Source organism: Amblyomma maculatum, chromosome 7 (assembly GCF_055883805.1).
Source record: "Amblyomma maculatum isolate TAMU_Amacu chromosome 7, ASM5588380v1, whole genome shotgun sequence".
In the NCBI taxonomy this organism is placed as follows: Eukaryota; Metazoa; Arthropoda; class Arachnida; order Ixodida; family Ixodidae; genus Amblyomma; species Amblyomma maculatum.
The window spans coordinates 3102881-3114822 of record NC_139350.1 but is presented as its reverse complement, the minus strand read 5'-3'; the positions used below and the strand labels follow the sequence as shown (position 1 = coordinate 3114822).

Here is an 11942-nt window from a genome sequence, read left to right as displayed (position 1 = left end):
TGTTGGTGCGCCTTCAATATGTTGTGATTATGAAAGCGCTGTAAACGAAAGCAGCCTTTAAATTGACATTCATGCCTTGCATGCCTTGTAACCAACCTGCTGATTAGGACTATCAGTTACGAAGTTAGCGGCAGTGTCGGCAGCGTTTGTTTACTAAAGGGCACGGAAGGTACGCACGTCCGCGCTTGACTGCGAAACGCTTACGAGTTTCAACAGCGCGTACACTTTGCGCACTAAAGCAAGTGTCAAGAGCAACATGTAAAGTAAGCAGTATCTAGTGTACTGTCCGACGGCGCTTTTATAGAACCTTCGAGTATCGCCATACGACGCAGCATACTACAGCCCCGTTAAATCCCGTACTGTTTCGCCAGATCGTTCGCTCGGAGTATTAAAGCCCGTCGAAAAATGCCCGAGCTTGGCCTCATCAAGAAAGCATATGGCAAATTCGTAACGCTTGCCGCATCGGATACCGCGAACTTACCGCAACGACGCTGCCAACGAAAGCGGCTGACGACGGCGCTCTGGACGTTTGCTAGGCCCTAGTCGTCACTATGCCTAAACGCCTAAACAGTCTCATATCAAAGCCGTAGATGGAAGCGCTTTGGAAATAGTAAATTTCATATTCATAAAACTGCCTTAGTATCAGTTCAATTGCCTCACAAATTGTCTTACAGTAAACGGAAGGTGTAACTTCGGCGACGCCTTAGCAGCGGAGCTAGAGAACGAAATCGGATGTGCTGCGTCACACCTGCGGCAGCTGCTAATAGCAGAAAATTGCTTGTAATGCAGTTCTCACTTCTTCCAAAATCTTGTTACATAACAGTGATCGTCAGTAAAGATAATTTATTTTATTCCTTCATTAAATTAAGCGCTTATTATTAAAGATCAACAGAGTATGCTTTTCTTAAGGTGGCGAAAGAAATTCGCCGTGTCGGCGACTCGGCGCCGACGGACCCCGGCAGCAGGAGCGACCTGTTCCGCCCGCGCGGCTACGGGTTGAATGGCAGCGATGGGTGCCCGGCTTTTTTTTATTGCGAAAGCAATACTACTTTCACTTCTCAGCCCTTTGCGTAGCGAGGCGGTAGCTACCATTGACCTTTAGCGTGACCTTTGGTGCGCCGCCAAGCACAGCCGCGCAAAAACAGGGGCCCCAACTCGCGCCATCAACTCGCGAGGCGGTAGTTACCAACCGCGGCCTAACTCCCGCTCCTACCGCAGCTACCGCCGGGGGTGCAAGGTGGCCTAGCGGCAGGTGGAACCAACGCAGTCTCCAGGGATGCTTTCATTTCTGCTGGCGTAAAGAATGCAGTTTCAGCCGGTGCCGGAGCGGCAAATGTACATTCTGCCTTAACCTCACCCACAACCAAGTATATCGTTGCAGCCACGGCACTCCTTGCCTCGCTACTAGTTACACATAGAATAACCAGGTAGCACCCCGCAATAAACAATAGTTGAACCATATGCCGTGGCCAGAGTGAATCACTGCATAACCATAAGCATAACCACAAGCACCACAACCAGCTACACCCCCAACTAAACCTAGGCGTAGCCATAGCTATTGCTTTCGCAATTACCAGGCTTAACCAAGCTAAGCCACTGCCAATTTTTTGTTTTATTTTACGATGGTATTTGGCATATTTCACAAACGTGACTAGCTGCACAATTATAGGAGCACAGTAGTATTTAATGCAGGTGGCACGTTGTAGTTTATTTTGGGTGTATCTTCTCACCGAGTCTCTGGTATCGAGATAACACATTTCTTCGTCTATCGCATTCGGATGAGTACTTCAAACTCATTCGATACCTAATGCCGTCTTCATGGAATGTCATATTTTCTCGTGTAGCAGCAAAAAAAATATCATTTTAAACGAACGTCATTCGATGGAAAAGGTAATAAATTTGCCACTTGGCAGGGCTGAGTGATAACTATGTTTTCAGTGTTTTCTGCTCGTCATTGCACCTTCCGTGAACACTTCTTGTTTAAACTTGGTTGCCTCTGCTGCCGAGAATATACAATACGCATTAGATTTAGGAAATGCTCAGCCAGACAATCTTTAGCGTGCATTGACATCGCACAGCACACGGTTGCATTTTGCGTTTCGCCTCCACTTAAACGCGGGCGGCGCGGTCGACTTCGGTCCCGATAACTCGATCTTCCTCAGTAGCCTGAGCCGCTGCGGCAGGTTTATGAACAGACATTTTGCAATATGCGTTTTGAAACTTGCCATGCAATTACTTTGAAGACCAGAGCCAGTGTTCCTGTTGGCTGGCAAGATTACGAAAACATAACATCTCACTGCACTTGACATTTAGCCTAAAGATTCTAGAGCTTGTTATAAAGCGCGCTGTAATTCTGCAGTTGGGCGCGGGGGTGATACAAATGAAATGAAGATGATACTACAATAATAAAATAGGATGTAAAATTTAAATCTAATATGCTCTTGGCTAACCTGTGATGCAGCTTTTCAGATATTGCCTCTGCTGATATCTCACTCCCCCATGAAATTATCTACCTGCTCTGCCTTTCTGACGACGGAATAGGTGAAATCCATCCTGTACATGCAGTGGTAAAGCGCAAGCATGAAAAATCTGAACTCTTGCTACAGAAGCCCAATCTGCGCTATTTTTCGAATGCTCAGAATGCTGGTTTGCAAGCACGCTGGCTCTTCCTGTGGTCGCACCAGTACGAAACCGCTCGCTGTTTCGACGACGCTGCCTAGTTTGCTGTAGCAATTTACTGCATGTAAACGAAGCAAGTGTGTACCATTAAGCAAAGAAAGAACATTGCTTCATAAGTCAAGGAAAGAACGAATTAGCGCGGCGTTGTAATGAAAGCGGGGCACTCAAAATGAGCTCCACTTCGTCCGCAACCTTGTTGACGCCAGTCTGCAGGAGACACTTGATGCATATGGAGGCGATGTAGTTTCAGACGGCCGTGATGTCGAACACATGTCCACTATTATGAAGTGCGATCCCCTTGCGCACACTGTAACCGCGGAAGTGCTCCCGAGACGCGCATAAACGACAAATCGCACGCGCGCACCACGGCCACGCTTGCCGCATGAGGCCCGCCTCGGGTTCCGACGGCCGCCGCTACGCGGCTTTCAGTGACGCCCCTATAGGCGCTGCGCATGGCGTATAGAGAGATGACACTGCGCCATAGTAAAAAAAATATAGTAATACACTCACTTCAGACACTCCAAACAGATTATGTTATGTAGCAACGAAACTACACTGGCGCCGCCATCTGCTAAAAGCTGACTTTCCTGATCAATCCAAAATATAAAGTCGTGGGTAAACCGCGAGTTCTTCTCTTGTTAACGTCACCAAGTGGTAAGATCTACCAGAATATGCCAATATTATTTTACTCGTCTCCGGCAATGCACTGGCACTTTAATGACCATACTTTCATGACCTCATAAAAAAGAGTAATTGACTTAATTTTATAAATATACCTCTTCTTTGCGCGTGCTGTGCGGGGTGTGGGTTGGCGTACAGCATTTCGTGCTTCAGAAAGGAATATCTGGTCTATATAGATGGCCAGAAGCTTGTGCTCAGTTATTCACTCAGGCTGGGCATCTTCCTTGGTTGAGTGCAAAAAAATGCGACGCCTTTTTTGCATCTGGCGCAAGCAGACCTGTAATACTTATGTCTTTCCGTTGCCATTCAAAGCCAAGTTAGTTATTTTCTATGATGTCCTTGCAGCAAGACTGCGAGTATGACAAGGTTGACATCCACAGCAAGATGGGCGACAACACAATTCGCAAGCACGGCCTCTTCTGCGGCTCCTATCTGCCGCCAATCATAACCTCCGAATGGAACAGCCTGCGGATTGACTTCAGCTCCGACACCTCGGTCCAGAAGAGTGGCTTCCCGGCGCTCTTCCTCACGAGTAAGTTTTTCCTCCTTTTTTTTAACTGAAAGACGTGCGTATCGAGAGTATGCGGATTCATTGCGCGAAACCTGTGCGTAAGACTCAGTTTGTACGGCTCTGGTTAAGCAAGGTCTTCTGATTCACTCCGATACGCGTCAGCCCAAACCATTCTGGTGTCTGTCAAGCTGTCAAGGTTTACCTTTTTCCGCCAGTCAGCCTGTGAGCTTGTCCAGAAATTAGCTAGTGCGAAAAAAATTATGAAGACTTACGCGGCTCGTACGCGTGGGCCTCCGAAGCTTAGGCTAAATTTATCTTCTCCCGTCGAAATTCTGCGCATGGCATGTATGCACTCGTAATGCATGTTTATCGCAAAACACAACGATGGGTCTGGGGCTCTATTCCTTAAAGATACCTCAGCCATTTAAATTGCATTTGGCCCTCTGACATTGGTCACTGTAATTATGTGACGTAGCCGCGGCTTCCAAGCGTCCGTGGCAAGCAACCGCATCATGGGCTGATTGACTCACCATTGTCTGCATATCGCAGCCAGAGTGAACCGGTGAATGCGGAAAGTGAGGAAGTTTATTGTTGACGTGCGGACCCCCTTCCTTGTAATTTCTGCGATTCCTACTTTCTTCTGATGTTGACGTCACTCTCACAGTGTGCGGAATGAGAAATGAAACGAATAATGAGGTGTTTAACACGAGCACTGTCGGAAATGTACGCCAGTCAGAGAGAGAGATGCAACCCTTTTCAGTGAACATTTTGGCGTGCTTGTTGGTGCGTGAACTACACTTATAGAAAACAGCGTTGAAGACATGGATAGCAAAAGGCTATAGCTACTTCTTTGGGAGACTCCGAAGAGAGGCAGGCGGCGCTGATACTCAACGCGGGTTTCAAGTATATCAGCTAATAAGCGCGAACTGGTGCCACAATGTGTCTGAAGATGGCAGCCGACATCATCGCGAATGCTCTTTGATCTTCTCGGCGAACAAAGGCAGCTTACGTAATTAAAATTTTGTGCACACGACGGCTAAGAGAAATCTGTGTGCCCAGGTGGTTGAGCTTCGGGGCTATTTTCTTGACATTTTATATATATTTGCTCATTGCACCACAGCCCATCAGGTGTGAGTCATGCATTTTTCGATAGAGCAAAACTACATTAGTGGGAATCAAGGAAGTTATTTTTGTAGTATTTTCTTCAAGCCTTTCTTAAAGCCCATATAGCCATTCTGAAAGCAATCCTGAGCTATCTTCCCAGACTGCGCCGTCTCTCCCCATATCGCAAAGAAGTCAGCGTATGTGCAGACCTATATGAATATGGCTCGATGAGTGAGATGCGCTCCTCACAGTTGTGTATCAGGTAGCCGTAGAAAGAAAAAGAGAAAAACAGCTAACGCTCGGGGTTCCGTAATAGACTCTTGATTATAACGGCATATATACAGGTAGCTTGAAGAACGTGTCGTACTGATCTTGTCGAAGTGTAACTCACAGTATGGTAAAACTGTAAAATGCAAATGTGTGAGAGTCACGTACTCAAGATTCAAATTATGCGCCCCTGTACGGACTTATGCACTCTGACGCAACGCGTGCAAAGCTTGCTTTTATTTGCTTGTATTCTGTCCTCTTTTTATTTGCATGGAGTGTAAAAAAGAAGTGAAGATTTAGGATCATAATGCAAGCCTCCTTCGAGTTATTACTTGGACGATAATACTTGGGCATTCGCAGACAAGGACGAGTGCGCGCACAACAACGGTGGATGCCAGCATATTGCAAGAACACAGTGGGCAGCTACATATGTGCCTGCCAGAACGGCTTCGTGCTCCACTCCAACAAGCACGACTGCAAAGAAGGTGAGCACCCCATGTCGCAGTAGTCTCTCTGCTGCCCGCAGAATTCTCCATGCGCAGTAGGCGCATCCTTTGAAATAGTTGCACAATCAACAGCAAAGTTACCGGGACGTGAGTGCGCAGAATTTTATTACAGCGCAATCGCTCGATCCACTCGCCTAATGTGGGTAACGCTATAACGGAGCGTACGCCCTCTCTGCTGGCAAATGATACCCATCGGCTGGGTCTCGAGGCAGTGCTGGAATCATTTTCCAAAAGCACGCGTCCTGTACTGTTTTGTTGCCGATGACACGTACTGTACTTCCTTCACAAGCACTTTGCATGATGGCCTCACTAAAGCTTTGAAGTATTGAGACTGCGCCGTGTGTAAGGTCCAAAATACCAGCTTGAGGGGCAAGTTGGTGCCGCATAATACCTAGAAATGTGGCGCAACAGGCACAATCACATGCGAAGAGACACAACACACGCGCACACTACCAACTGTAATATGGATCTGAACACACACTTCCTCTTCACCACTCCTCCACTTCTGCACCCAAGTACATCTTCTCATCATCCTCTTCTTTACCAAGGAGATAGTAGCACTTTCCTCCCCGCAGAACATAAACATCGTCCAAGCATGACAGTCACCAATTCTACACTCACGTACATCTCCACACACCTCTTGTTCGCCCAGCAGCTAATACCACAATCGTCCCAGTGTACCACAACCATCACCCAAGCTGGACAGTCACAAAGTCCACCCCATAGTCACACATTAGCAACCAACCACCACACATGTGCAGTAAGACATGTCCATCCAAAACACATCAGTTGTGAAGTCCCTATGTAATGAAAAAACTGTAACCTGCCCAGTATATCTACGAAGCAACGAAGTACATGAGAATAAGAAGTACATGTACTTGAGGGAAAGAAGGATCAGTAAACGACATGGCCACAATGCATCAGAGGTGTCTAAGAATAACAGCTTTAGGGCCGATAATAAACTATTTCCATTACTCAAGAAGATTCCTCAATAAAAGTAAATTCTTTCCTACGTAAACTCAGCGAGGCTTCACTGAGGTTTCACAGAACGCCTCTAAAATTTCGCGCGCCCCCCATCTTATCCCGACTCTTCCCTAAAATATTAAGCATGCTAAACAATGGCTCACACTTGCACTTCTGACAGTGCAGGGGTAAATTTGACCCCTTCCCATTTTCTATGGACTTCTACTGTTCCCTTATTATATCATTGATACATCTTCCAGCAAATTGATTTTCGATTACAAAAAAGCCAACTTTGAAGCTATCAATAGAGAATTATCGGCCTTTCTGGACAATTTTTTTACTAACTTTCACGACAGTACTGTTCAGACAAACTGGGATAGTTTTGCAGCCAAAGTAAAAGATTTAACTGAAAGATACGTTCCATACCGCGCCATCATTTCAAATAGTCACGCCCCGTGGAACGGCGGTCATATCAGACGCCTTTCTAACCGAAAGAAACGCTTCTATCGTGCAGCTAAAGCATCGTCTACTAATTCACGTTGGACGGCATATAAACTAGCTTCTTCAGAGTACATCTCCGCCCTAAAAAGCGCTAAGCGTTATTTTCTTTCCAATACTTTGCCTTCCGTGTTGAAAACTAACGTCTGTAAATTTTGGCGCGTAGTTAACCCTTCCTCTGAAAACTTAATTGCATTAAAGAACTCGTCTGGCCAGCAGGTTTCCAACACCCAATGTGTATCTTTCTTAAACGATATATTTGTTAAAAAAGTTTCAAGCGCTCCTAGTTCTCACTTTCCTGAAGCACAGAACTATAACTACCCGACCATGTTCGCAATTTTGGTAGACGTAGCTGGTGTTGCAAAACTTATTGAAAATCTCGACTATCATGCTTCTCTCGGTTTCGATTCTATCAACGCTAAAGTTTTGAAAAACACTTCCACTTATAGTTCCATCATACTAACAAAGATTTTTCAACAGTCTCTTGACACATGTACATTACCTACGCAATGGAAGATTGGGGAGGTGGTTCCTCTTCATAAGTCGGGAAGCTAAAACATTGCCAACATTTATCGCCCCATCTCTCTAACAAGTACATGCTGTAATTTACTGGAGCACATTATCTTTAAAGCAGTGACAGTATTTCTTGAATCAAACTCGTTCTTTACAATGGCACAACATGGTTTCCGTAAGTCGTACTCATGTGAGACTCAGCTGTTATCTTTCACCCATAAACTGCACCACATTGTAGATCGATCCTCATTCGCTGATCGCATATTTTTAGATTTTTCTAAGGCTTTCGACAAGGTTTGTCATAACCTGCTGCTTCACAAACTTCGTCATCTTAACACTGAGCTGAACGTTTTAAAATGGATTGAATGCTTTCTTACTAACCGCTCACAATTCGTATCAGTTAACGGTCATAACTCTTCGCTTTCTGATGTGAACTCCGGTGTACCTCAAGGATCCGTACTGGGACCTTTACTCTTTTTAATTTACATCAACGACCTGCCCTCTAAGATAACTTCTTACATACACCTCTTTGCCGTTGATTGCGTTATTTTCCTCGAAATTAAAAACCCAGATGATATTAACTGTCTTCAAACTGATCTCACTGCGATTGCTACCTGGTGTGAAAAATGGTTAATGCAACTTAATATTAGTAAATGTAAATGCATGCGTGTAAGAAGGACTTCTAATGACCCACATGTTTAGTATTTGAATAACGTTCCTTTGGAATCAACAAACTCATATAGGTACCTGGGCGTAATTATTTCATCTAACCGCACGTGGACAACCCATATTGAATATGTAATTAACAACGCTAACCGCATGCTTGGTTACTTACGCCGTACCTTTTCCAGAGCTCCATCGTCATTAAAGTTATAAAACTAATCACCGCTATAGAACTTGTTCAAAATAACTCCGTCCGTTTCATTTATTCTAATTACAGCCGAACCGAAAGTAGTACAGCCATGAAGTGCGACCTTCAACTTCCATCATTAAAATCATGTTGCAAAATATCTCGCTTAGTCCTGTTCCACAAGCTCTATCATCATCCTAGCCTGAGGGACGAATTCTTTTTTCAACCTCACTATGTATCCCATCGCAATGACCATCATCATAAAATCGGCCTCGATAGATGTAATACACACGCTTTCTTACAGTCATTCATACCCCGAACATCGACTGAATGGAACCACCTTCCCGCAGATATTGTTTCCATCAATGATAACTCAAATTTTCGTGCTGCTTTAGCTAATATTGTATACTGACAGGATTTTTTGCACTGCTTCTTATTGTATGTAATTTTTTTTGTATTTATTGTTGTATTTTCGATATTTTTGAAATTCATATCCTTGTAAACGATACGGCTATGCTTATTTTGTTTTTTGGTAACCCACTCCCCTCTTCAATGCCTTTACGTGCCCTGAGGGTATTGTAAATAAATAAATATATACTTTACCTCAAGTCAGTGGAATCGCGTAAATCACTCCCACCAAACATCCAATAAAACTCTTTACATGCTTCTTATCGCACTGTGTTTTCTTTCTCCTCCCTATTAATGCACACAACCCACACAGTTTTTGGCGCAGAAAACACAGCTGGCGCCTCATACCTACCTGCCACCTTTTTCAGGCAGTGCGCCACTCTATGAATATAAGGTATTACTTGTGGGCGTTTATTTCTCAACTTATCTGCAGTCCTTCTTTTCCCTTTCATTTCCTGAAGCAGAGTCTCTGCTACCCCACAAATAATAAGGAAAAGGACTTACTTTTACCCATGAACTACCTGTGGACAACAAGTTGCAGTTTCTAGATTTAAATGTAAAAATTTGTGATGGGGAAGTGTGTTGGAAGCATTTTCGCAGGGCTAAAAAAGAGCTACTTCCGTATGATTCAGCCCATTCAAACACTGTTAAAAGGACGATAGCTTCCCTTTGGAGTCGGCCCGGTTAATATCATGTGAACATATGGCTGAGGATAGCTTCAATAACCAATTACAAAGGCTTCAGGTGGCTGGTTTTCCGGTTACGATTATTTGTGGGGTAGCAGAGACTCTGCTTCAGAAAATGAAAGGGAAAAGAAGGACTGCAGATAAGTTGAGAAATAAACGCCCACAAGTAATACCTTATATTCATACAGTGGTGCACTGCTTAAAAAGGTGGCAGGTAGGTATGAGGTGCCAGTTGTGTTTTCTGCGCCAAAAAACTGGATGGGTTGTGTGCATTAATAGGGAGGAGAAAGAAAGCAAAATGTGATAAGAAGCATGTAAAGAGTTTTATTGGATGTGTGGTGGGAGTGATTTACGAGATTCCACTGACATGCGGTAATATATCTATATATATAGGGCAGACTGGAAGATGTATCAATGATAGAATAAAGGAACATGAGAAGTCAATAGAAAATGGGAAGGGGTCAAATTTACCCCTGCTTTGTCAGAAGTGCAAGTGTGAGTAATTGTTTAGCAGGCTTAATATTTTAGGGAATAGTCGGGATAAGATGGCGCGCGCAATTTTAGAGGCGTTCTGGGTACAGAAGAAGACATATGTGTTAGTGAAGCCTCGCTGAGTTTACGTAGGAAAGAATTTACTTTTATTGAGGAATCTTCTTGAGTAATGGAAAGAATTGAGTTTATTATTGGCCCTAAAGCTGTTATTCTTAGACACCTCTCATGCACTGTGGCCATGTTTGTTTATTGATCCTTCTTTCCTTCAAGTACATGTACTTCTCATTCTCATGTACTTCGTTGCTTCGTAGACATACTGGGCAGGTTACAGTTTTTTCATTACATAGGGGCTTTACAAGTGATGTGTTTGCATGGACATGTCTTACTGCCCATGTGTGGTGGTTGGTTGCTAATGTGTGACTAGGTGGTGGACTTTGTGACTGTCCAGCTTGGATGATGATTGTGGTACACTGGGACGATTGTGGTATTAGCTGCTCGGCAAACAACAGGTATGTGGAGATGTACGTGAGTGTAGACTTGGTTACTGTCATGCTTGGACGATGTTTGTTCTGCGGGGAAGAACGTGCTCCTTGGCAAAGAAAAAGATGATGAGAAGATGTACTTGGGTGTAGAAGAGGTGGAGTGGTGAAGAGGAAGTGTGTGTTCAGATCCATATTACAGTTGGTAGTGTGCGCGTGTGTTGTGTCTCTTCGCATGTGATTGTTTTTGTTGCGCCACATTTCTGGGTACTAGGGTCCAATATTGGGCGAAAGTAACGATGTTTCTTGACTGACATTAACTACCCTCACCCATTCCGCCGAATACCGTAAGCTTTGTTACACAGTCGGCACCCTTTGTAGAGGCCGTCCTGTACCAATTCCAACTAGACAGACAATAAGGCCTGGACATTTCCTTCTCTCCGCACGACTCAAATAACAGACGTGGTCAGCCTCTCCGTTGCGGCGGCTGTTATTCGAGTGTGAGCGAAGGTTGCAAACGATTACATCTGCTGATGTTTATCGTGTATCATGCGGTATAATTAACATCAAACGCTTGTTTTATTCATGCATACCGAAAGTAAGCAGTTTTTCGCTTGCCCAGGTGCTTCTCGCGGCTCACAACAAAAAGTGCAGCTACGATAATTTTCCCGCCAGATGCGAAACTTATGCGGAGCTGCTGATTTACTCAGGTGTCCGTGACTCTCGACGGGAATAAACATTTTATAAGACACGCATTTCTTCCCGCACAGTGAAACCCACTAAGCGGCTGAATGACAATGAAGAATGTCAAGCCACTGATCTGTTCTTAGCAGGCAATTTGTCCTGACAGCTCCACGTTAAAACATTTTTTTTTTTTGTGAACCAGTGCAAAGGAACACGAAAAAAGTAGCAACAACAAATGGCCACTGCAGAGATATTAACAAGGCCTTGCCATCACCTTCTTTTTCAACAGCAAAACGGCACGACAAGGGATGAGCGATAGGGTGTGAGCTAGAGTGTGCATGGGAGCGGGCCGGCCCGATAACCCGTAACCGGCCCGGCCCACTGGCCGGTCTCGGGCTGCTTTGAAGCCCTCTGCCTTGGGCTGGGTCAGGGCTACGGTACATTCGTCACAGGCGGGCAAAACGGGCCGGACCCACCCATCCCGATTACCCGCAGCTTTTACGAAAGCGCGAATATAGCCACGGCGAGTGTCTCTAATGCACAAAATTACGTGCTTTCCGGCGTAATCTCAAAGCCAGAGCGTCTGAATTTGTTTCATTATCTGTTTCGAGATTCGCGCTC

At 44.8% G+C, this 11942-nt stretch overlaps 1 protein-coding gene across 1 annotated transcript; it reads left to right on the top strand.

Moving 5' to 3' along the window:
• Positions 1-3693: 3693 nt before the first annotated feature.
• On the top strand, positions 3694-11640 carry LOC146182604 (protein tolkin-like). The gene is made up of 3 exons (XM_084609566.1): positions 3694-3892; positions 5603-5727; positions 11611-11640. The coding sequence occupies exons 1-3, from the start codon at positions 3694-3696 to the stop codon at positions 11638-11640; spliced, it is 354 nt and encodes a 117-aa protein (XP_084465692.1).
• Positions 11641-11942: the final 302 nt, after the last annotated feature.

What these genes read in the sequence shown, in the direction of transcription:
- LOC146182604 (XM_084609566.1), top strand. Translation starts at nt 3,694, where the DNA reads ATGTCCTTGCAGCAAGACTGCGAGTATGACAAGGTTGACATCCACAGC. An exon ending in CCCGGCGCTCTTCCTCACGA is followed by an intron (nt 3,893 to 5,602) that starts GTAAGTTTTTCC and finishes GGGCATTCGCAG; the next exon opens with ACAAGGACGAGTGCGCGCAC. An exon ending in CAAGCACGACTGCAAAGAAG is followed by an intron (nt 5,728 to 11,610) that starts GTGAGCACCCCA and finishes CTTTTTCAACAG; the next exon opens with CAAAACGGCACGACAAGGGA.